Source organism: Schistocerca serialis, chromosome 4, assembly GCF_023864345.2.
Source record: "Schistocerca serialis cubense isolate TAMUIC-IGC-003099 chromosome 4, iqSchSeri2.2, whole genome shotgun sequence".
NCBI classification, from domain to species: Eukaryota; Metazoa; Arthropoda; class Insecta; order Orthoptera; family Acrididae; genus Schistocerca; species Schistocerca serialis.
The window spans coordinates 235136485-235163295 of record NC_064641.1 but is presented as its reverse complement, the minus strand read 5'-3'; the positions used below and the strand labels follow the sequence as shown (position 1 = coordinate 235163295).

The 26811-nt window shown below is 44.6% G+C and overlaps 1 protein-coding gene across 1 annotated transcript in view; it reads right to left on the bottom strand.

The window, feature by feature from the left end:
* LOC126474373 (uncharacterized) overlaps positions 1 to 26811 on the bottom strand; it is a 308480-nt gene that overhangs the window by 241942 nt on the left and 39727 nt on the right. Inside the window, exon 2 of the mRNA XM_050101839.1 lies at positions 4874 to 5011. Within this exon, the coding sequence (XP_049957796.1) occupies positions 4874 to 5000 (127 nt within the window). The 5' untranslated portion in view covers positions 5001 to 5011. The remainder of the gene's footprint in view (positions 1 to 4873; positions 5012 to 26811) is intronic.

Sequence of the window (26811 nt, the reverse complement as noted above, 5' to 3'; positions counted from 1 at the left end):
GGTTGCAGATGACTACAGCTAGCGACGTAAGTATCTTTGACAAAGAGGAGATTACATCACACATTCATATAATTGCTTCGCCTCGATGGCCCATGAATCCACCAGCTTCAGTACGGATGCATAATTACGTTCGACCTGCTGTGTGAATCTCAAAGTAGCGAGCATGGAGGACATGGACAGGGGCTGCGGATAGGCGGCGCTCGGAGGGAGTGTGGGTCGACCATGAGGCATGTCGAGATAGTTGGTCCAAGTGGGATAAACACTATACAGGCATGTAGCAGTGGTTAATTAGAATCCCGGTCTGCACACGTTTTCACTCGTCGTCGTTAGTTCTGCATAAAGTCCGGATGCAGCTGACGTAAGTAATTCCTTTTCCCTTTCCCTTTCCCCTTCCCTTCCCTTCCCTTCCCTTCCCTTCCCTTTCCTTTCGTTACCTTTCATCCCCTACGCCTTCAGTTTATACAAACAGGACATTGTTACAGCCAGAAGATTAGGAAAGAGCATCTCAGAAACGTCGAAGATGGTCGTCTATTCCCGCATTACTTTCTTCAGCATCTATGGAAAGTTTCTGAAGAACGGTGAGACCACAAGTAGGCGACAAGGTGTTGAACATGCACGCGTCATCACAGAGCGTGGAAGTCAGAGGCTTGCCCGCTTTGTAAAGCAGCTTAGGCGGCGAACTTGGCACATCTGACGACAGAATTCAGTGCTGGTGCAGCGGCAAGTGTTCCGGATTACACCGTTCAGAGCACTTTGTTGAACATTAGGCTTCGCAGAAGACGACCCGTGCGTGTGCCCACGTTGACTCAACAACATCGTTAATTACTATTAGGATTATTGTGGCACGGTATCGTCGACATTGTACCATGGGTCAATAGAAACGTGTCTTCTGCTCTGATGAATCACGATTCTTACACCAGTTCGACGGCCGTGTCCGTATACGTCTGTATACGGCTGCTCGAAACACACCATGCCACGGACGCAGACTAGTGGGGACATTCATCTCGGCTTCCATGTGACCTAAGGTAGCAAATGAAGATACCATCACATCTCTCAACTATGTGAACATCATTGCTGACCATCAGCATCCCTTCATACTTGACGTATTCCCCAATGGCAATGGCATCTTCCAGTAGGATAACTATCCGTGTCACCAGGCCAAAGACGTGCTACAGTGCTTTGAAGAGAATGACAATGAAGTCATGCTGACGCTTTAGTCACCAAATTTGCCTGATCTGAACCTGATGGAACACATCTGGGACGCTATCAGATGTCAGATCCACGCCCACAAACCACCGGACCGTAATTTAGGAGAAGTGCGTGACCTTTGCGTAAACATCTGGTGGCACATACCTCCGGAAACGTATCAAGGACTTGTCGAATTCATGGCACGCAGAAACGCTGATATATGGCGTTACAAAGGTAGAGCAACACGGTATTAAGCAAACGGGTATAGTGTTTTTGTTTTAACAGAGCATGTGCCATAACATGAGAGACGCTATAATGCTCACGGAGACATGCAGACAGTTATGGCACGCTTCTTCGCCAGTGGAGCAGTATACCGTAGAAAAGAAGGAAGGAAAAGAAAAGTGTACGCAGCAACTGAACTGGTAGGCCGTCGCGCAACGGGGATCTCTTATTACTTTTGCCGTTGGTGCCGAAATAGTTTTGACAGTTCACTACAAAAGATTATGCACAGGGCTGCTGCTATTCAGTATCTATTACTTGTTTCACTTTTCTTTAAACCGACACTGAATTCATTCGTTTGTCTGTGTCGCGGGCAAGATGCGAAATTGGCTCATGAAGATCACAGATCATTTTTTTGGAGGGGGGAGAGGGGGGGAGGTGGATAGGAGAGAGACGAGGATCCCGTCGATGGAACATACATTGCAGTGCGCATCCCACTCTGCTATAGGATTGGGGAACGATACGGGACGGAAGAACTTAAAACAATGGGGCACGCTGATGACATTGTAATTCTTACAGAGACAGAAAAGGGGTTCGGAATGCATAGTGTCTTGAAAATAGGTTGCAAGATGAATATCAATAAAGGTGAAGTGCGTGTAACGAAATGTATTCGACTTGAATCAGGCGTTGCCGAGGGAATTACGTCGGGAAACGAGGCATTAAAAGTCCTAAGTGAGGTAGGCTAACCGCGCGGGATTTGCCGAGCGGTACTAAGCGATCGCCCCTTTAGTTAAAATAAATTTTTAAAAAAGCGGTCTGCGCTGCAGGCATGGACTGTGTGGCTGGTCCCGGCGGAGGTTCGAGTCCTCCCTCGGGCATGGGTGTGTGTGTTTGTCCTTAGGATAATTTAGGTTAAGTAGTGTGTAAGCTTAGGGACTGATGACCTTAGCAGTTCAGTCCCATAAGATTTCACACACATTTGAACATTTTTTGAGGTAGGCTATTTGGGCATCAAAATAAGTGGCGATGACCAAAGTATAGAGGAAATAAACTGCAAACTGGCAGCAGCATGACAAGCATTTCTGGAAAATAGAAATTTATTGATCTCGAATACGATTCAGATCTCAGGAATTCTATTCTGAAGATCTTTGTCTGGATTTTAGCCTTGTATAGACGTGAAACGTGGACAGGTAACAATTCAGACACGGAAACATTAGGAAGTTTTTGAAAAGTGGTGCTACAGAAGAATGCTGAAGATTAGGGGAGTAGACAACTAATGAGGAGATACTAAACCGAAATGGGGAAAAAGACATTTATGGCACAATGTGACTTAATGATGGGATCTGTTGATAGAACACATCCTGAGGAATCAAGTAATCATCAGCTTGGTTACGGAGAAACATGTGTATGTGTATCTGTGGGGAAGGGGGGGGGGGGGACAAATAGTGGAGGGTGCCCAAGATTGGAATAGAGTAACAGTTCAGATGGATGTAGGTCACAGTAATAATGCAAAAGTGGGAAGATTTGCGGAGGACAGCCAAGCGTGGAGAGCTGCAACTAGCCAGTCCTTGGAATGTAGACCACTACAACACGAAAGAAATTCAACCATGTCCTCAATGGAACCATCACGAGAACGCTGATTAGTTGAGTCAAAGAAGCAAAAGGTTTGATTGCGTCAACTTGAGGAGACTTATTCCACAGCTGAGTAGGTGGCTAGAACGACGGGTCACTTGCTGTTCAAAATTGCTGTTTCTGGCACAGCCCTTCATCAGGACATCTGCCAAAGAAAAGTACAACACCAATGACACAAGCTTAATTGACGGAAGTCACTAACAGTAAATTTACAAATGTTGCTACAAAGAATTCTCAGAAAGAAGACATACCAAAAACAGTCTCCATTAAAAATATAGTGTCACATGTGTTGTCAGTGAGCAGCAGTACTCAGTTATTAGAAAGACGGCGCTACAAAGTTGAACCAGCAGAACTTGGCATCAGGTGGAATGAATGAAAAAGTATGCCTATAGAAATAACAGAACAATCTGATACTGAAACAAAAAAATCATAAAAACATACAATACGTATTGATTAATGAGTCGTCTGTAATTTTAACAATTTTCAATTTTTGTTCCTGCCCCTCTTTCTCTTCCTGATACCCTTTCATCTCTTTCCTTACCGGTCCTAATTGTACCATTTATGGTTTCTGCACTCTTGTTACATTATTGTTTTTATTATGTATATTTGGGTTCAGCGTTAGATCTCCGTTCATAATTCTGTATATTTTTGCCTCATTATCAAGTTACACATTTACTTATGCGCCCGCAAACAGCGCCACTGCACCAACTCATTGTTCCCTCCTGGCGGTAGTATCTGTTAGTTCAGTTTTGTAACGGTGTTAGATGAACCTTGTTTGCTTTATGCACTGTTGTGTATACTCCTATTTTTATAATGTTTTTATGCTGGCCGGCCGAAGTGGCCGTGCGGTTAAAGGCGCTGCAGTCTGGAACCGCAAGACCGCTACGGTCGCAGGTTCGAATCCTGCCTCGGGCATGGATGTTTGTGATGTCCTTAGGTTAGTTAGGTTTAACTAGTTCTAAGTTCTAGGGGACTAATGACCTCAGTAGTTGAGTCCCATAGTGCTCAGAGCCATTTGAACCATTTTTTTGTTTTTATGCTCATATTCAGGTCTTTGTTCCTATTATGCACCTATTGATTTCAATATCATGTTGTTCAGTTATTTCTAGGGGCACAATATAGCTCCACTGTTCTTATGCATTCACACCACCTAGTGGAAAGTTGTCGTAGTTAAATTTTGTATTGTCGTCTTTCTATCAGTTGAGTACTGATGCTGACGACTGAACATATGACTCCAATCTGGTATGAAGACTCTTCAGTTATATTTGTGTTTATGGCTCTATTCTTTTGGTCGGCAGATTTTCTGACGAAGGGCTGTATCCAAAACACGTCACTAACTAGTAATTTTTGAACAGCAAGTTATCAGTTAACCTAGCGAGCTATGCATCAGTGGCATAAGTTCCCTCGAGTTTACGTCATGGTTGCAGGCCTGCTGCGCAACTTCATGTCGCAACAAAAATTTAATCGCGTAAGATTCGACGCCAGAATCTGTTAACATGAAAGTTTCCTGGGTACTGTACCGCGTCCTATGGCATATCAATGATAGTTATTTAAGGTATGACGCTGTACCACACCCAGAAAACATTCAAGTTAGCTGTCAGTTGTCGAAAAGCAACCTTTATCGCTCCTGCCACCTCCGCAGCGACCTGTGTTGTAAGCCATAGCTTCCTGCCCACGGATAGCGACACCCCGGGACAAACCGCAAGGCATTCAGCGGCCAGCGGGGTCCTGGGAGAAAGTGCCGGAGCAGATGAGGTGACGCACGCTGCGGCCGTTATGCAAGTGTGGCGCGGCGAAGGCGGACTTTACATAAGACAGCCACGCCACTCCTCACCTGCGACATAGGCACGGCCCGGCAGCGTCAGCAGGGCCTGCGACGTCTCGCACCCGCCAGAGGCTGCAGCCAACCCTCCGCCGCACACCACCAACACAGCCACCACCACCACCACCAGCCGCCCCATCACTGCCGCACCTGAAACACGCATACAAAATACGTCACCTCTGTGGACAACGATTGCTTCTGGATAAAATTATTCGTTTATAATTTACTGAAAAGAACCCGCAAAAGTATTCTTCAGAGTGATGCTATTCTGACAAGGGAACCTCCCCATCGCACCCCCCTCAGATTTAGTTATAAGTTGGCAGAGTGGATAGGCCTTGAAAAACTGAACACAGATCAATCTAGAAAACAGGAAGAAGTTATGTGGAACTATGAAAAAAATTAACAAAATATACGAACTGAGTAGTCCACGTGCAACATATGCAACTTCAAGAGTAATTTATAGTCGGGAGCGCCGTGGTCCTGTGGTTAGCGTGAGCGGCTGTGGAGTGACAGGTCCTTGGTTCAGTTCTTCCATCGACTAAAAATTTTAATTTCTTGTTTTCAGACAATTATTATCTGTCCGTCCGATGCGATCACTTTTTTGGGAGTGATAATAACATCCACAGGAAAACCTAAATCGGGCAAGGTAGAAGAATCTTTTTACCCATTCGCCAAGTGTACAAGTTAGGTGGGTCGACAACATATTACTGTCATGTGACGCACATGCCGTCAGCAGTATCGTACAGAATATATCAGAAGTGTTTTCCTGTGGAGGAATCGGTTGACCAATGACCTTGCGATGAAATGTTTTCTGTTCCCATTGGAGAGGCACGTCCTTTCGTCTACTAATCGCACAGTTTTGCGGTGCGGTCGCAAAACACAGACACTAAACTTATTACCGTGAACAGAGACGTCAATGAACGAACGGACAGATCATAACTTTGCGAAAATAAAGAAAGTAAATTTTTTACTCAGGGAAGGACTTGAACCCTGGACCTCTCATTCCGCAGCTGCTCATGATAACTACAGGACCACAGCACTCCTGACTGCAGAATACCCTTGAAGTTGCATATGTTGCACGTGGACTACTCAGTTCGTATATTTTGCTAGCTTTTTCATAGTTCCACACAACTTCTTCCTGTTTTCTCGATTGATCTGTGTTAAGTTTTTCAAGGCCTATCCACTGTTCTAACTTCTAGCTAAATCTGAGGGGAGTGCGATGGGGAGGTTCCCTTGTGAGCAAATTAACACTACATGTCGGCCTAAACACTCTGCATTTCACGACATGACGCCGCATTTCTTTTAAAGCTGACATACTGTGGTTACATTTAGACTCTGCAAATCACGTTACGGTGTGTGGTTGAGGGTACTTCTGGTTATAAGAGTAACCATCAGGAGCGACGTTAAGTGGATGACGACATAAAACAAACAGTAAGGAAAGCAGATTCCAGACTGAGATTCATAGCACGAATATTAATAAAATGCAACTCATCAACGAAAGAAGTGGCGTACAAAACACTTGTTCGAGCCGTTCTTGAATATTATTTATTGTTTATTTTTTCACATGAACTATGAACCACGGACGATCCCGTTAGTGGGGATGCTTGCGTGCCTCAGCGATACAGATAGCCGTACCGCAGGTGCAACGATAACAGAGGGGTATCTGTTGAGAGGCCAGACAAACGTGTGGTTCCTGAAGAGGGGCAGCAGCCTTTTCAGTAGTTGCAGGGGCAACAGTCTGGATGATTTACTGATCTGGCCTTGCAGAACTAACCATAACGGCCTTGCTGTGCTGGCACTACGGACGGCTGAAAGCAAGGGGATACTACAGCCGTAATTTTTCCCGAGGGCATGCAGCTGTATTGTATGGTTAAATGATGAAGGCGCCATCTTGGGTAAAATATTCCGGAGGTAAAATAGTCCCCCATTCGGATATTCGGACTCAGGAGGACGTTGTTATCAGGAGAAAGAAAGCTGGCGTTCTACGGGTCGGAGCGTGGAATGTCAGATCCCTTAATCGGGCAGGTAGGTTAGAAAATTTAAAAAGGGAAATGGATAGGTTAAAGTTCGCTGTAGTGGGAATTAGTGAAGTTCAGTAGCAGGAGGCACAAGACTTCTGGTCATGTGATTACAGGGTTATAAATACAAAATCATATAGGGGTAATGCAGGAGTAGGTTTAATAATGAAAAAAAAAAAAATAGGAATGCGGGTAAGCTACTACAAACAGCATTACTGTGGCCAAGATAGATACGAAGACCACGCCTACCACAGTAGTACAAGTTTATGTGCCAACTAGCTCCGCAGATGACGAAGAGATTGATGAAATGTTTGATGACATAAAAGAAATTATTCAGATAGTGAAGGAAGACGAAAATTCAATAGTCAGAGGTGACTGGAATTAGATAGTAGGAAATAAAAGAGAAGGAAACGTAGTAGGTGAATATGGAATGGGGATAAGGAATGAAAGAGGAAGCCGCCTGGTAGAATTTTGCACAGAACATAACTTAATGATAGCTAGTACCTGGCTCAAGAATCATGAAAGAAGCCTGGGGATACTGGAAGATTTCAGATAGATTATATTATGGTAAGACAGAGATTTAGGAACGAGGTTTTAAATTGTAAGACATTTCCAGGTGTAGATGTGGACTCTGATCACAATCTATTGGTTATGATCTGTAGATTAAAACTGAAGAAACTGCAAAAAAGGTGGGATTTTGAGGAGAAGTGACCTGGATAGACCGACAGAACCAGAGTTTCAGGAGAACATTGGGAAAGATTTTACAAGAATGGGGGAAAGAAATACAGTAGATGGAGAATGGGTAGCTTTGAGAGATGAAATAGTGAAGGCATCATAGGATCAAGTAGGTAGAAAGACGAGGGCTAATAGAAATCCTTGGGTAACAGAACAGATATTGAATTTAATTGATGAAAGGAGAAAATACAAAAATGCAGTAAATGAAGTAGGCACAACGGAATACGAACATCTCAAAAAGTGAGATCTACAGGAAGTGCAAAATGGCTAAGCAGGGATGGCTAGACGACAAATGTAAGGACGTAGAGGCGTATATTACTAGGGGTAAGATAGATACTGCCTACAGGCAAATTAAAGAGACCTTTGGAAAAAAGGGAACAACTTGCATGAATATCAAGAGCTCAGATGGAAACCCAGTTCTAAACAAAGAAGGGAAAGCAGAAAGGTGGAAGGAGTATATAGAGGGTCTATACAAGGGCAATGTACTTGAGGACAATATTCTGGAAATGGAAGAGGATGTAGATGAAGATGAAATAGGAGATATGGTACTGCGTGAAGGGTTTGACAGAGCACTGAAAGTCCTAAGTCGCAACAAGGCCCCGGGAGTGGACAACATTCCATTAGAACTACTGATAGCATTGGGAGAGCCAGTCCTGACAAAACTCTACCATCTGGTGAGCAAGATGCATGAGACATGCGAAATACCTTCAGACTTCAAGAAGAATGTAATAATTCCAATCCCAAAGAAAGCAGGTGTTGACAGATGTGAAAATTATCGAACTATCAATTTAATAAGCCACAGCTGCAAAATACTAACACCAGTTCTTTACAGACGAATGGAAAATCTGGTAGAAGCCGACTTCGGGGAAGATAGTTTGGATTCCGTAGAAATGTTGGAACACGTCAGGCAATACTGACCCTACGATTTATCTTAGAAGATAGATTAAGGAAAGGCAAACCTACATTTCTAGCATTCGTAGACTTCGAGAAAGCTTTTAACAATGCTGACTGGAATACTCTCTTTCAAATTCTGAAGGTGGTAGGGGTAAAATACAGGGAGCGAAAGGCTATTTACAATTTGTACCGACGCCGGATGGCAGTTATAGGAGTCGAGGGGCATGAAAGGGAAGCAGTGGTTGGGAAGGGAGTGAGACAGGGTTGTAGCCTATCCCCGATGTTATTCAACCTCTGTATTGAGCTAGCAGTAAAGGAAACAAAAGAAAAATTCGGAGTAGGAATTAAAATCCATGGAGAAGAAATAAAATCTTTGAGGTTCGCCGATGACATTGTAATTCTGTCAGAGACAGCAAAGGACCTGGAAGAGCAGCTGAACGGAATGGACAGTGTCTTGAAAGAAGGATATAAGATGAACATCAACAAAAGCAAAACGAGGATAATGGAATGTAGTCGAATTACATCGGGTGATGCTGAAGGAGCTATTGGGAAATGAGACGCTTAAAGTAGTAAATGAGTTTTGCTATTTGTGTAGCTAAATAACTGATGATGGTCGAAGTAGAGGGGATATAAAATGTAGACTGGCAATGGCAAGGAAAGCGTTTCTGAAGAAGAGTAATTTGTTAACATCGAGTATAGATTTAAGTGTCAGGAAGTCGTTTCTGAATGTATCTGTATGGAGTGTAGCCATGTATGGAAGTGAGACGTGGACGATAAATAGATTAGAGAATCTTTCGAAAGGTGGTGCTACAGAAGAATGCTGAAGATTAGATGGGTAGATCACATAACTAATGAGGAGGTACTGAATAGAATTGGGGAGAAGAGAAATTTGTGGGACAACTTGACTATAAGAAGGGCTCAGTTGTTAGGACACGTTCCGAGGCATCAAGGGATCACCAATTTAGTATCGGAGGGCAGCGTGGAGGGTAAAAATCGTAGAGGGAGACCACGAGATAAATACACTTAACAGATTCAGAAGGATGTTGGTTACAGTAGGTACTGGGAGATGAAGAAGCTTGCACAGTAGAGTGTAGCTTGGAGAGCTGCATCATACCAGTCTCTGGACTGAGGACCACAACAACAACAACAACAACAACAACACAGCGTGATCTACCAGCTTGGTAACTAAGTTGATCAAAATGTGGTACATAATTAGATTTCGGAAAGGAAAACAAATTGTACTATATTCTTAAGAAGAAAGTGACAGATGAAAGGAAAGGTTAATATAATAAAAGAGGCCTCTCTATTTGGCTATTTATAGTGGAAGATCTGTCTCTCCTGTATTAGCATATTATATTCTACTATGGTTACTACTACATACATCAAAAAAAGTTTTACATCACCTCGGTTCCGAGAGTTCCGGAACATGTACAGAAAATTGGAGTAGAGATCAACATAATCATCATTTCAAACGGTTCAAATAACTCTATGCACTATGGGACTTTACATCTGAGATCATGAGTCCCCTAGAAATGGCTCTGAGCACTATGGGACTTATTTGTTGTGGTCATCAGTCCCCTAGAACTTAGAACTACTTAAACCTAACTAACCTAAGGACATCACACACATCCATGTCCGAGACAGGATTCGAACCTGCGACCGCGGCCGGCTAAATATCATTTCCGCCCCCTTTTATTGCTCATGAAAACCACACGTTGCGACACCTTTAGAGGGCCGGCCGCGGTGGCCAAGCGGTTCTAGGCTATTCAGTCGGGAACCGCGCGACTGCTACGGTCGCAGGTTGGAATCCTGCTTGGGGCATGGATGTGTGTGGTGTCCTTATGTTAATTAGGTTTAGGTAGTTCTAAGTTCTAGGGGACTGATGACCTCCCATGGTACTCAGACCCATTTGAACCATTTGAACCTTCAGAGGTAAATATCATTTCCGCCCTTTTTATTGCTCATGGAAACCACACGTTGCGAGACCTTCAGAGGTGCAGGTCCAGATTGTTGTACGCACCGGTACCTCTAATACCCAGTGCACGTCCTCTTGCATTGATGCATGCCTGTATTCCTCGTGGCACACTATCCACATGTTCATCAAGGCACTGTTGGTTCAGTGTCCCACTTCTCAACGGCGATTCGCCGTAGATCCCTCAGAATGATTGGTGGATCACAACGTCCATAAAGTCCTTTTCAATGTGTCCCAGGCATGTTCGATAGGGTTCATGTCTGGACAACAAGCTAGCCATTCTTGTTGATTGATGTCGTTATTCTGAAGGAAGTCACTCACAAGATGTGCACGATGGAGTTGAGAATTGTCGTCCATGAAGACGAATGCCTCGCCAGCAGGTTGCCGATATTGTTGCACTATCGGTGGGGAGATGGCATTCACCTACCGTACGGCCGTTACGGCGCCTTTCTTGACCACCAGCGGCGTACGTCGGCCCCACATAATGCCACCCCAAAACAGCAGCGAACCTCCTCCTTGATGCACTCGCTGGACTGTCTCTAAGGTGTGCAGCCTGACCGGGTTGCCTCCAAACACGTCTCCGACGGTTGTCTGGTTGAAGGCATATGCGACACTCATCGGTGAAGAGAACATGATGCTAATTCTGTGTGGCCCATTCGGCATGTTCTTGGGCCCATCTGTACCTCGCTGCATGGTGTCGTGGTTGCAAAGACGAACCTCGCCATGGATGTCGGGTGTGGAGTTGCGCATAATGCAGCCTATAGCGCACAGTTTGAGTCATAACACGACGTCCTGTGGCTGTACGAAAAGCACTATTCAACATGGTGACGTTGCGTTGCTGTCAGGGTTCCTCCGAGCCATAATCCGTAGGTAGCGATAATCCACTGTAGTAGTAGCCCTTGGGCGGCCTGAGCGAGGCATGTCATCGACAGTTCCTGTCTCTCTGTGTCTTCTCCATGTCCGAACAACATGGCTTTGGTTCAATCCGAGACGCTTGGACACTTCCCTTGTTGAGAGCCCTTCCTGGCACAAAGTATCAATGCGGACCCGATCTAACCGCGGTATTGACCATGTAGGGGTGGTGCCTACGCATGACAGTACTATTTGTTCCTACATTTCCTTCCCCCTTTTGCCCGCGCCATTAGCAGGAGAGGCGCCTCGGAACGGTGACCTCGAGCCTCGGCTTCCTGAAGGGCATTTGTTATCTTCTTGAATATTCCTCATGACCCTGGGAACCTTACGAAGTAGGGATTTTAGTGATCGCGAGAGTGCTATGGAGATGCTCAACAACTACAGGGTCAGCCATTGAAAGTAGGGGTTGCATCATAGATAGGTTTACTATTCAAATCCTGAGAGAGTAGGTTTCAGGAAGATTAGGACCACATATTACTTTCTCCCACATTCGTCTCGCGGAACGACCACAAGGAGAAAATTCTAGAAATTAGAGCTAATAAAGTGGTTTACCGACAGTTACTCTTCCCGTGCACCATTCGCGAATGGAACAGGGACCAAGGGATCAGTTTGTGGTACCAGAAGTACTCTCCATCACACATCGCCAGGTGTCTTGTGCATTATTGATGGAGATGTAGATATATATCATTTCTTGCCTTCACTGTTCCATTGGACAGTGGTGTGAGGTAAGATCGACTGTCGACAATTTTCCGTATGACCTCTTAATTACTCTAATTTTTTCATCGTGGTTCTTTCACGAGACGTATGTGGCAGGTGGTAATGTGTTGCGTGACTGTTAGTTGAACATTCACTCTCAGAATTCCGACAGTAACCCGTCCGTGATACACAACGCCTCTTTTGTAGCGATGACCGCTGGAGTTTCATGAGCATCTCTAGCGCTCTTAGGCTGCGGCCAAACTTGCGTTTTTTTGAAGCTGGAGGCTCAGCGTCTAAAGAAGCAGCTTCAGAAGTCGCCTGGTGGTGGCCACATTCGACCGTGTATATACACTCCTGGAAATGGAAAAAAGAACACATTGACACCGGTGTGTCAGACCCACCATACCTGCTCCGGACACTGCGAGAGGGCTGTACAAGCAATGATCACACGCACGGCACAGCGGACACACCAGGAACCGCGGTGTTGGCCGTCGAATGGCGCTAGCTGCGCAGCATTTGTGCACCGCCGCCGTCAGTGTCAGCCAGTTTGCCGTGGCATAAGGAGCTCCATCGCAGTCTTTAACACTGGTAGCATGCCGCGACAGCGTGGACGTGAACCGTATGTGCAGTTGACGGACTTTGAGCGAGGGCATATAGTGGGCATGCGGGAGGCCGGGTGGACGTACCGCCGAATTGCTCAACACGTGGGGCGTGAGGTCTCCACAGTACATCGATGTTGTCGCCAGTGGTCGGCGGAAGGTGCACGTGCCCGTCGACCTGGGACCGGACCGCAGCGACGCACGGATGCACGCCAAGACCGTAGGATCCTACGCAGTGCCGTAGGGGACCGCACCGCCACTTCCCAGCAAATTAGGGACACTGTTGCTCCTGGGGTATCGGCGAGGACCATTCGCAACCGTCTCCATGAAGCTGGGCTACGGTCCCGCACACCGTTAGGCCGTCTTCCGCTCACGCCCCAACATCGTGCAGCCCGCCTCCAGTGGTGTCGCGACAGGCGTGAATGGAGGGACGAATGGAGACGTGTCGTCTTCAGCGATGAGAGTCGCTTCTGCCTTGGTGCCAATGATGGTCGTATGCGTGTTTGGCGCCGTGCAGGTGAGCGCCACAATCAGGACTGCATACGACCGAGGCACACAGGACCAACACCCGGCATCATGGTGTGGGGAGCGATCTCCTACACTGGCCGTACACCACTGGTGATCGTCGAGGGGTCACTGAATAGTGCACGGTACATCCAAACCGTCATCGAACCCATCGTTCTACCATTCCTAGACCGGCAAGGGAACTTGCTGTTCCAACAGGACAATGCACGTCCGCATGTATCCCGTGCCACCCAACGTGCTCTAGAAGGTGTAAGTCAACTACCCTGGCCAGCAAGATCTCCGGATCTGTCCCCCATTGAGCATGTTTGGGACTGGATGAAGCGTCGTCTCACGCGGTCTGCACGTCCAGCACGAACGCTGGTCCAACTGAGGCGCCAGGTGGAAATGGCATGGCAAGCCGTTCCACAGGACTACATCCAGCATCTCTACGATCGTCTCCATGGGAGAATAGCAGCCTGCATTGCTGCGAAAGGTGGATATACACTGTACTAGTGCCGACATTGTGCATGCTCTGTTGCCTGTGTCTATGTGCCTGTGGTTCTGTCAGTGTGATCATGTGATGTATCTGACCCCAGGAATGTGTCAATAAAGTTTCCCCTTCCTGGGACAATGAATTCGCGGTGTTCTTATTTCAATTTCCAGGAGTGTAGTTTCTTTCAGCACAACGCGTCCTTGCGACCAAAGACGTGAATGTTGCCAGTAGCGTTTCAGACTTGCCTGGGTGACATCGCAGCGTTGAGAAATGAATGTATTAAGTAAACCATCTGCAACAATAATATGTGCTGCATTGTTACTGATTCGACGGAGACGACGTAGACAAAAAAGACGTTTTTAAATTCATCCAATAATCGAGGACAGATCAGAGAGGGGAACATTCAATCTGCTACACAACAAACTTAAAGAAAACCCTGAAAAGTCTTTTGAGTACTACAGGATGTCTATTAAGTCATACGAAACTCTACTGTCCAATGTGCCGAATGCTATTACTAGAAGAAACACTCGACTACGTGAATGCATAAGGGCTGAATAACTATTAGTTACTCTGAGGTAAGTGAAGTTTTATTACTTATTGTAGTATTTGTTTACAATGCATAAAAGGGCAGGATTGAATCTTCCGATTTTTCCTCGAAGATCATTGTAGGTGTGCTGCTTGTGGATTGAGATGATTGTTGGTCACTTTCAGCTGTAATTCTAGACGGCTGTGCATGTGTGTAGGACTGAACCAATTGTAAATATTTCAACTGAAAATCCATCTTGTCAGCTGGGCTAAAGTTCTTAATAAGGGGCATTTGCGAAAGTAAGAACATTTCATTTGTATCGTTAGCTCTAGGTTCCTTTGCATGTGATTGTTGCAAACTCGTTTCCAAAACGCCCAACAACTTTTTTTCAAACACGTCCTGTTTTCGTTTCTTCAGAAATGGACTTCCTTTCTCCCTTTGCGCTGTGCGAGCAGGGGGAGAGGCTTTGGATGTAGTATGTTGTATTTCAGGTGTCGTGTTTGCTTCTTGTTGTGCAGTGTTGTTGTCAGCGTCTTGCGAACTTTCTGCTAGATCGACATCTATATTCCCAGATGTCCTGTGGTAAAAAGAGAAAACTGTAATTGTCCACAGTAAAATTTTATAATTTGTGGGCATGAATGGCTGAGTCTGGAACTTAAAAATGCACGAATATTATAAATATGGAATACTCACTCTCTTCCTATACACAAAGATGGGGGAAATGACAACTGTTTGTGATAAATGTAATGTTTCCTTGGTGTTGATGACTCTCCACTTCTGCCATCGTGCATTTTCACATTTTTGTAGTAGCAGTCCTTAATGCTCTTCCACTTTTTTGCACATCCTTCCCTAAAAAACACTTAATATAGATATTAGTTCTACTTTTAACCCATTATCAATGTTTCATTGTAGATATCTCGCAACTGGCAATTCAATCAGATCTCTACACTTCCAGTTTTTACTTGGACGTTCAACAGATTCAAAGATTATTCGGGAGACATGCTCAGGTATCTGGGAAACAATGCAAGGCCAATATATGAAACAATTAACTGCTGAAGATTGGTTGAATATTAGTTTACAGTTGAAAAAAAAATCCAATTTTCCACATTGCGTGAGATGTATTGATGGTAAGCATATTAGAGTGGTCAATCCATGGGGATCTAGTAGTGAATACTTTAACTACAAGAAGTATTTTTTAATAGTTATAATGGCAGTAGCTGACCCAAGTTACTGCTTCAGATATATAGATGTTGGGGGTATTGGACATGAGGGAGATTCAAACATCCTGAAAAGTACTAATTTTGGCAAGAAACTCTATTCCAACAATTTACCATTATCATCACCAGCCCCCTTACCGAATGATACATCTGGTTGATTACTGGCATATGTGTTTCTGGCAGATGAAGCCTTTTCTCTGTGTGAAAATCTTCTGAGACCATACCCCAGTAAGATCATGGCCAACATTAAAAGAATTTTTAACTACCGTTAATCGAGTGTTGGGTGGTACGTGGAATGTGCATTAGGTATTTTAGCTAATAAATGGGGTATATTCCACCGTCCGATTGACGTCGATATCGATTTGGTTGACATCATTGTTAAAGCCACTTGTGTACGGCACGACTTTGTGAGGGAAAACGATGGATACAACTTTGAGGTCACGTTATCGTGTCCTTTGGACAGCATTCCGGCCCAGTGGACAAGAGGGACCGTGAAAGGTACACACACAAGAGATCAGTTTGCTGAATATTTCTGTTCTACCGCAGGTTCTGTACCCTGGAAAAACCGATACGCAAACATTGCTGAGTGAAAATGACTGCTGGCAAAACAAGAAACCTTTAATATTCTACAATAAAGTTCATATATTGTGACTTGTTGTACTTACTTAATTTAACAAATGTAATTCACCAGATGTCTTTCATAAAATTTAAATATTTTATTGTATTTTTGATCTTTTATACTACCCAAATTAAATGTTTTTACTACACTTACCTAAGGCTTCTTTTGTTTCTTTGTCCACGTTGTCCCAACCTTCACCAACAGCATTAGATGTTACAGCTGGCCAACCGTCTCTTCTTTTTTGTCTGTTTTTATAAGCCGCATTTTGAATGTCGTATAAAAAAGGTCGAGCTTGAACTTCTAAAATGATACTTCGCTATCAAGTTCAATTTTTTACATCTCACACTTCGAAAAAACTGTAATGAAACACCTGACTACGCACACTACTTTGTGTTGACACACTGCAAAGTTACTACTGAGTTCACGTGGGAACGCAATGTGAGAAGTGTCTTTTGACGCAGGGAATGGGCCCCGGCCCATCTGACTAGCGTCTGACCTTGAGGATGCGCCTTCCCGTGGGACGTTGGCAGAAAAAGACACTACCGGTCTTCTCCAGCCTGCCTATAACTATTGACGCTGAGCGTCCAGCTTCAAAAAACGCAAGTATGGCCGTAGCCTTACACTTACTGAAAGACCCCTTGGCGAAACGTGTCGCTCCTGTCTAGAGCCTGTATAGCGGTAGATTGACTCATGAATGCAGAGTGCAAGATGGTATGAAGCGGGTTTAGTCGAGGACGTAGTTCTAATTTTCATCGGCTAGAGGACAGTAGTGCTCAGAGACATTCATGAAACAGAAGGCCGAAATTCTAAACCTAGCTTTCAAAAACTCGTTTACGGTAGAGGACTGCGGCACCATTACCCCTTTCAATTATCGAATAAACGCAAGGATGGCTGACATGGTGTTTAGTGTATCTGGGATTGTAAAACAGTTAAGATCCTTAGACGCCAAAAAGGCATCTGGCCCAGACGGTATCCCCGTAAGATTATATGTTGAATATGCTACAAGTATTCTTATCCATCATCTGTCTGAGAACATCGGAACAGCGGAAAGTTCCACGGGACTGGAAGGAGGCCCAGGTCATAGCAACCTATAAAAGGGGTAGAAAATAGGATGCACATAATTACTGACCAATTTCACTGACATCAATTTGTCGTGGAGTCATGGAACATATTTTGTGTTCAGACATAATGACCTTTCTAGTCTCATATGCAGAAACCAGCACGGTTTTAGGAAACAACGGTCGTGAGAGACACAGCTGGCCCTCTATGGGCATGATATAAATAGGTTCTAGATACCGGCTCCCAGGCTGATGCTATATTGCTCGACTTTCGAAAGGCGTTAGACTCAGTTCCGCACTGTCGCTTGCTCCAAAAAGTGCGCGCTTAAAGTCTATCCGATGAGACATGCGGTTGGATAGGAAGTTTTCTAACAGACGGGGAGCAGTATGTCGTCCTGATCGGGGTGACCTCAACAGAGACAAGCGTAACTTTAGGTGTGCCCCAGGGCAGCGTAATAGGTCTGCTGCTTTTTACGATTTACATAAACAATCTGGTTGATCGTATTGACAACGGCAATAGACTGTTTGCCGATGATGCTGTAGAAGTAGTATCGCACGAAAGTTGTGAACAAATCAATGAGGATTTGCAGAAAATAAATGCGTGGCAGTTATCTCTCAATATTAGTACGTTAACCTACTACGTATAACAAGGCGAAAATCCCCATTAATGCACGAGTACAAAATAAATGCCCAGTCTTTGGAAGCGGTAACATCCGTAAAGTATCTGGGTGTGACTATTCGAAATGATCTCAAATGGAAAGATCAGTTTACACAAGTAACGGGTAAGGCGAACTCTAGATTGCGGTTTATTGGTAGAATCCTGAAGCTATGCAGTCCTTCAACAAAGGGAATAGCTTACAATACGTTAGTTCGTCCAGTCTTAGAGTATTGTTCGTCCACCCTTACCGCTTGGGTCTGATTCAGGAGATTAAGAAGGTCCAAAGAAGAGCGGCAAGATTCGTGACTGGTACATTTAGCCATCGTGAGAGCGTTACAAATCTCGTAGAGAATTTGAAGTGGGACTCATCTGCAGATAGACGGGGCGCTAAACGGAAGGGGCTGCTCACTAAATTCCGAAATCTGATCTTCACCGAGGATGTAGAGCATATATTATTACCACCAACTTTCAAATCGCGCAATGATCACCATTTAAAGATAATGGAAATTAGAGCTCGTACTGAGGTGCTCAGACAGTCGTTCGTCGCTCGCGCGATCCGCGAGTGGAACAGAGGGGGGGGGGGGGGGGGGCGGTGGAATATGACTTTGGCGCGAATTGCGCCTTCCGCCACACACCGCTTTGTGGCTAGCGGAGTATATATGTAGATGTACGAAAAGCCCTCAGTAGCTGGCGTAAAGGGTGACAATAGAAACACAGCTTCCCTTGTGGCGTCCATTTACGCACACCTCGCGTTTAGGAACGACAGTTTACAGTGCGATGCACAACAGAACGAAGTTCTTGGCAATCTTTGTTATTGCTAACACCTACCGGACAATTCAACCCTTCTCTAAGGACACCTCGCATCTGCATCTCGACTGAACGGGATCTGAGCTCTTTGAAGTTTTGTGCGACTCCAAGTTCTGCTCCAGTGCACAGGGTGGATACACCAGGGACGGATAAAAGCCATGCGACGAAATATGAACTTGATCTGAAGCAGCAAAAGGTGTTTATACTTTCTGAACTGTTTCACGCCCTCCTGTGGCGTGATCAGTGAGGGAGGAGGGATGGCGACATTGAGACATGCATGGATAAATTGCAAAAGTGTCCCACTGAGACTCCCATGCTCAGTGCCAGCTGTACGCCTTCGTCAAGCACTTTAAAAAGGTACCTGTACAGAGACAGCCCTTTACCGATTCCTAAGCACCTGTGGGCAGGCGACCCCTACAAAACTATCCAGATTCCATACGCTCGCAAGCAGGTGCTAGAGCAGTAGCGTAGTGCTACTGACCTGAAGGCGTTGAAGTGGTGCCTGCCTGCAGGCATCTAGGAATTAGTTAAGAGTTGTCTCTGTACAGCTACATTTTGAAACGCAACAATGCGCAAGCGTGGCATAGAAGGTATTGCCAAACTGGGAGTCGGGGGGGGGGGGGGGAGAGGGGGAGGCGGAAGGGTTTCATTTAAGCATGTTTCAATGGCATAAAACCTCCCCCCTCCCCCAACCCTCCAACCCGTGGTCACGCCGCAGGAGTGTCAGAAACAGGAGGGCTGGAAAAGCACAAAGCTCCTTTGCTCCTTCAGATCGCGATCTAATTTTGTCGCATGGATTTTAAGCGTACGTAGCGGTTCCACCACGTATACCAGGGCAAAACTTGCAGTTGCACTATACTCCGAAGGGTCACATCACGTTCAATGGGGTTGCCGGCCAACAAATGTCGTTAGAGAAGTGTTGAATCGTTAGTGACGTATCAGCAGTACCAAAGATTGTCGACAACGTCGTTCTTTTGCACGTTGCACTGTAAACTCTCATTTCTGACCGCGAAATGTGCCTAAATGAACATCATGAGAGAAGAAGTAGTTTCATTGACCCGTTTATGCCACCTCCTGAGACCTTTTCGTGTAGATTCTGAGCGGTGGTTGGCCTGAAACGTTTTCCTCAGTCATGTGTAACAAATTAGCTTGTTTTCAACTTTTGGCGTTACAGATATCTTCTCAATCACAAAAATACCAGGAGAGGAGGTGATATGCAGTTTATGTGTGATGGGAAGCGGCGGAGTGTATTACGACCTTGCCATCTTGCGACACATCCACGGATCCCTTGTGGAGAACTGTGGTGAAATTTGATGTCAACGTGACACCGTTAATCCACATTACACCTGACACGAACTAATGAACTCTGCTGGCATTCTTTTCGGATGTGTCAGCGCCTTGGTGTCTGAAGCCTCGCCGATTCCATAGTTGACGTCGCACGGCGCCACGCTTTTGCATCATTGCAGAGGAAAGCCTTTGAGCCAAATTTCGTACTTCTACGTGCCAGAGGGGTATTGTGACGGGGTTTCAAAAAAACTGCCCTTTCAACTCGCATGTATATCGTAAACAATGAAGACCATGTAAAACGCCCTTGGTGTACTACAAAAAATAGTTTTACATCCGACGATATCTTCTGATAGAATAACGAAATCATTTCTATCTCTTACAAAGTCTCGAATCCAGTCACAAATCTGTTCTGATGCTCGGAAAGCTTGTATTTAGTTCACTAAACGACGTTGCTGAGCTGTATCGAACATGATTATATAAAAATATATGTGTAATCGATAACAAAGAAATTAAAGTAATGCGGCACGTGAAATTTTAACTCTCATATACAGTTATTTTCGTTGTACATATGGCGTACGCCCGCCCAGTTAGCCGTGCTGTCTAACACACTGCTTTCTGGGTGGGAAGGAGCGTCGGTCCCCGTGACGAATCCTGCCGGCGGATTAGTGTCGAGGTCCGGTGTACCGGCCAGTCTGTGGATGGTTTTTAGGCGGTTTTCCATCTGCCTCGGCGAATGCGGGCTGGTTCCCCTTATTCCGCCTCAGTTACACAATGTCGGCGATTGCTGCGCGAACACCTTCTCCACGCACGCGTACACCATTGTTATTCCACCATACAAACATAGGGGTTACAGTAGTCTGGTGTGAGACGTTCCCAAGGGGGGGGGGGGGGGTCCAGTGGGGGCTGAACCGCACAATAACAATGAGTTCGGTGTGGGGCGGCGGAGGGGTGAGTGGACTGCTGTAGCCTGTTGTGGGGTTGTGTACCACTGAGGCTACGGTAGGGACGAAGCCTTTCCATCGTTTCTAGGTCCCCAGTTCAATACAATACAATACATATGGCGTACAGCGGCTGGCTTGATCTTGATGTGTTGTTACGATTGGTCGGCTTAGTTTTCATCTCTAGACACAACCAGACCCACAATAAACTTGAAACCGCCTCTCTTGCATATTACCCATGACCATCCTATCGTACTGCGATCATTATGTCGACCTCTTATTAACTGCAAGCTTCCTCTCTCATTGTGTTCTATTTGTTGCTCTGTAACGTCAACCACCTTTATGCCTAATTGTAGCCGTCATTGACATAGTCCAGTTGTCCATTGTTTCCTGTGTCTGATTCGTGGTTTTCTTTTTCCAGCGAGAATAAAATCGCACGGTTTTACAACCCATCAATGGATGTCCGTTAGAATGCCTTTAGCTGCCCACGCAAGACATTCCTTCTCGAGGACACCGAGTCCGCCAGTCTCCAGTGATTCACCTACATCTGAATCAATAATTTCCACTAAGATTTTTTGCTCAAGAGTAGAGAGAATACAAAAGTCTTGTTTGCAGCTACCACACGCCTCACATCCATACACTGAGACTACCTGACTTAGTTAGATAATTGTGACTCAGGTAATATCACTGGTTTTCGGATTAGATCCATGTGTTACTCTCAGTCTTGTATGACACATTCTTTATGAAAAGGGCTACTACGTAGTCTTACCCTTTCTTAGGATTACATTGCTATTGTCTGTAGCTGGAGCTTAGCTCTTGGATCGGACTGATCTCTACTGCTTGATCGCTGGTAGTGACGAGATATTCTGTTTTTGACTCACGTACAAAGGTACCATTATTGCTCCTCGCAGATTCCACGGCATCGCTCTCTCTTAACACTTCTTTTCTGAATCTGTACAATATAACCACATTGCAAACATATTGCAGGTGAGCAATGTACTTACCATCTACTTGAATTTCACATGTCAACGACGTCCTCGTTGACATGATTTTGAACCGTTATCTTCCTTACATAATTTTTTAAAATTTATTCTGTGTTACTGATAAATGTTAAATTTACAACGCATATACGCAGACTGAAGTAAGAAATAGAAATTTATAGCAAAGCTGCGATTCAAAACTGGCTCTCCTGGTCGTTAGGCAGATACCCTAACCACTATGCCACAGTGGCTTTCCACAACTACACGGACTGCCCTAGCACCCCTCCCTCCTCACTCTATTCGCACCTCACCCCACTTGGTATTCCCTCTACACTCGAATAGCGTTGCAGAGGCTCTACAACTGTATTGGAATAGCATCTCAGCGTTGAATGAAATGGGGATCCTGCCTGAAACTCAGGCACAGGTGCTTTACTCAAGTGAAACTATACCGTCCCAGAGACATTTTCAAGTCTCAAACATCTATGATGTGTGTGCCTGAGTTTCAGGCAGGATCCTCATTTCATTCAACGCTGAGATGCTATTCCAATACAGTTGTAGAGCCTCTGCAACGCTATTCGAGTGTAGAGGGAATACCAAGTGGGGTGAGGTGCGAATAGAGTGAGGAGGGAGGGGTGCTATATATATATATATATATATATATATATATATATATATATATAGAAGCGACAAATGGAAATTTGTACTAAGCCTGGTAATCGAACCTGGATCTCCGACTCACTAAACAGATGCGCTGACCACCAAGCCACCCAAGCACAGTGGCTTTACTTAACTGCAAGGTCTACCCCAGCAGACTTCACTCCACAGTCCAAATTCGTGCCTCAGCCTAGTTAGAGAGCCTCTGCAATGCTGTTCGAGTTTTGGGGGAACACCAAGTGGCCTGAAGAATGAATGGGAATTTGGAGTGAGGAGGGAGGAGTGATGTGGTAGTCCTTGCAGCAGTGCAAAGCCACTGTGCGAGGGAGGGGCAGTGGTTAGCGCATCTGCATAGTGAGCAGGAGACCTGGGTTCAAATCCTGTCCTTGGTGCAAATTTTCATTCATCGCTTCTCTGTGCTTACACACATCGTAGATGTTTGAGAGCTGAAACGTTCAATAGAACCATATAGTTTCATTTGTTAAGTTTATTACTTCCTAGATCAATTCCGCTCTTCTATAATAACTCATCAACTTTTCTTAACTCTGTGATTGCATCGAATCCCTGTGATTGTTTTCTTCAGTTTTACCTTTCTCAAGCATAATCTCCTCCCCCCATGAACCATGGACCTTGCCGTTGGTGGGGAGGCTTGCGTGCCTCAGCGATACAGATGGCCGTACTGTAGGTGCAACCACAACGGAGGGGTATCTGTTGAGAGGCCAGACAAACATGTGGTTCCTGAAGAGGGGCAGCAGCCTTTTCAGTAGTTGCAGGGGCAACAGTCTGGATGATTGACTGATCTGGCCTTGTAACATTAACCAAAACGGCCTTGCTGTGCTGGTACTGCGAACGGCTGAAAGCAAGGGGAAACTACAGCCGTAATTTTTCCCGAGGACATGCAGCTTTACTGTATGATTAAATGATGATGGCGTCCTCTTGGGTAAAATATTCCGGAGGTAAAATAGTCCCCCATTCGGATCTCCGGGCGGGGACTACTCAAGAGGGCGTCGTTAGCAGGAGAAAGAAAACTGGCATTCTACGGAACGGAGCGTGGAATGTCAGATCCCTTAATCGGGCAGGCAGGTTAGAAAATTTAAAAAGGGAAATGGATAGGTTACAGTTAGATATAGTGGGAATTAGTGAAGTTCGGTGGCAGGAGGAACAAGACTTTTGGTCAGGTGATTACAGGGTTATAAATACAAAATCAAATAGGGGTAATGCAGGAGTAGGTTTAATAATGAATAAAAAAAAAAAAGGAGTACGGGTTAGCTACTACAAACAGCATAGTGAACGCATTATTGTGGCCAAGATAGACACAAAGCCCATGCCTGCTATAGTAGTACAAGTTTATATGCCAACTAGCTCTGCAGATGATGAAGAAATTGATGAAATGTATGACGAGATAAAAGAAATTATTCAGGTAGTGAAGGGAGACGAAAATTTAATAGTCATGGGTGACTGGAATTCGTCAGTAGGAAAAGGGAGAGAAGGAAACATAGTAGGTGAATATGGATTGGGGGGGAAGAAATGAAAGAGGAAGCCGCCTTGTAGAATTTTGCACAGAGCATAACTTAATCATAGCTAACACTTGGTTCAAGAATCATGAAAGAAGGTTGTATACCTGGAAGAATCCTGGAGATACTAAAAGGTATCAGATAGATTGCATAATGGTACGACAGAGATTTAGGAACCAGGTTTTAAATTGTAAGACATTTCCAGGGGCGGATGTGGATTCTGACCACAATATATTGGTTATAAACTGCAGATTGAAACTGAAGAAACTGCAAAAAGGCGGGAATTTAAGGAGATGGGACCTGGATAAACTGAAAGAACCAGAGGTTATACAGAGTTTCAGGGAAAGCATAAGGGAACAATTGACAGGAATGGGGGAAAGGAATACAGTAGAAGAAGAATGGGTAGCTCTGAGGGATGAAGTAGTGAAGGCAGCAGAGGATCAAGTAGGTAAAAAGACGAGGGCTAATAGAAATCCTTGGGTAACAGGAGAAATATTGAATTTAATTCATGAAAGGAGAAAATATAAAAATGCAGTAAATGAAGCAGGCAAAAAGGAATACAAACGTCTCAAAAATGAGATCGACAGGAAGTGCAAAATGGCGAAGCAGGGATGGCTAGAGGGCAATTGTGAGGATGTAGAGGCTTGTCTCACTAGGGGTAAGATAGCTACTGCCTACAGGAAAATTAAAGAGACCTTTGGAGAAAAGAGAACCACTTGCATGAATATCAAGAGCTCAGATGGCAACCCAGTTCTAAGCAAAGAAGGGAAGGCAGAAAGGTGGAAGGAGTATATAGAGGGTTTATACAACGGCGATGTACTTGAGGACAATATTATGGAAATGGAAGAGGATGTAGATGAAGATGAAATGGGAGATAAGATACTGCGTGAAGAGTTTGACAGAGCACTGAAAGACCTGAGTCGAAACAAGGCCCCGGGAGTAGACAACATTCCATTAGAAGTACTGACGCCCTTGGAAGAGCCAGTCATGACAAAACTCTACCATCGGGTGAGCAAGATGTATGAGACAGGCGAAATACCCACAGACTTCAAGAAGAATATAATAATTCCAATCCCAAAGAAAGCAGGTGTTGACAGATGTGAAAATTACCGAACTATCAGTTTAATAAGTCACAGCTGCAAAATACTAACGCGAATTCTTTACAGACGAATGGAAAAACTGGTAGAAGCGGACCTCGGGGAAGGTCAGTTTGGATTCCGTAGAAATGTTGGAACACGTGAGGCAATACTAACCTTACGACTTATCTTAGAAGAAAGATTAAGAAAAGGCAAACCTACGTTTCTAGCATTTGTAGACTTAGAGAAAGCTTTTGACAACGTTAACTGGAATACTCTCTTTCAAATTCTGAAGGTGGCAGGGGTAAAATACAGGGAGCGAAAGGCTATTTACAATTTGTACAGAAACCAGATGGCAGTTATAAGCGTCGAGGGGCATGAAAGGGAAGCAGTGGTTGGGAAAGGAGTGAGACAGGGTTGTAGCCTCTCTCCGTTGTTCTTCAATCTGTATATTGAGCAAGCAGTAAAGGAAACAAAAGAAAAATTCGGAGTAGGTATTAAAATCCATGGAGAAGAAATAAAAACTTTGAGGTTCGCCGATGACATTGTAATTCTGTCAGAGACAGCAAAGGACTTGGAAGAGCAGTTGAACGGAATGGACAGTGTCTTGAAAGGATGATATAAGATGAACATCAACAAAAGCAAAACGAGGATAATGGAATGTAGTCAAATTAAATCGGGTGATGCTGAGGGGATTAGATTAGGAAATGAGACACTTAAAGTAGTAAAGGAGTTTTGCTATTTAGGAAGTAAAGTAACTGATGATGGTCGAAGTAGAGAGGATATAAAATGTAGACTGGCAATGGGAAGGAAATCGTTTCTGAAGAAGAGAAATTTGTTAACATCGAGTATAGATTTAAGTGTCAGGAAATCGTTTCTGAAAGTATTTGTATGGAGTGTAGCCATGTATGGAAGTGAAACATGGACGATAACCAGTTTGGACAGGAAGAGAATAGAAGCTTTCGAAATGTGGTGCTACAGAAGAATGCTGAAGATAAGGTGGGTAGATCACGTAACTAATGAGGAGGTATTGAATAGGATTGGGGAGAAGAGAAATTTGTGGCACAACTTGACTAGAAGAAGGGATCGGTTGGTAGGACATGTTTTGAGGCATCAAAGGATCACAAATTTAGCATTGGAGGGCAGCGTGGAGGGTAAAAATCGTAGAGGGAGACCAAGAGATGAATACACTAAGCAGATTCAGAAGGATGTAGGTTGCAGTAGGTACTGGGAGATGAAGAAGCTTGCACAGGATAGAGTAACATGGAGAGCTGCATCGAACCAGTCTCAGGACTGAAGACCACAACAAGAACAACAAGCATAATCTGACTAGAGCAAAGAGTTGCTTGGATATTCCGAAGACAATCCAGTATTTTATTAGGTTGCCTCGGTAAATATAGATCTGTACCTCATGAAGAAGGGTAAAAAAGGAAATCATACTCAACACTGCCACTGCCGTTGACGTTTGTCGATCGTGAAGCGTCCGGCGTATGAGAGAATTAATTTTAAACTCCATATTTCGACAACCCACCTGAGTGTGTATGTTTTGGAGGTTGCTAAAGTGTGTTTAGACAAATGCCAAAATGATTTCTTCTTTCTCCATCTTTGTAAAACAAACATGAGTTTACAGACGCATGACGTACCCAACATGCTTCTCGTCAGTTTGGAAATAAAGATACAGTTATTGGATGAGTATGCTTCCATGTAAACGCGTGCCACATTTGCAACGGGTGGTAATCCAGCAGACGTAGATCCTACTAATTAGGAAAGCGTCAGAGACACTGGAAAAACCA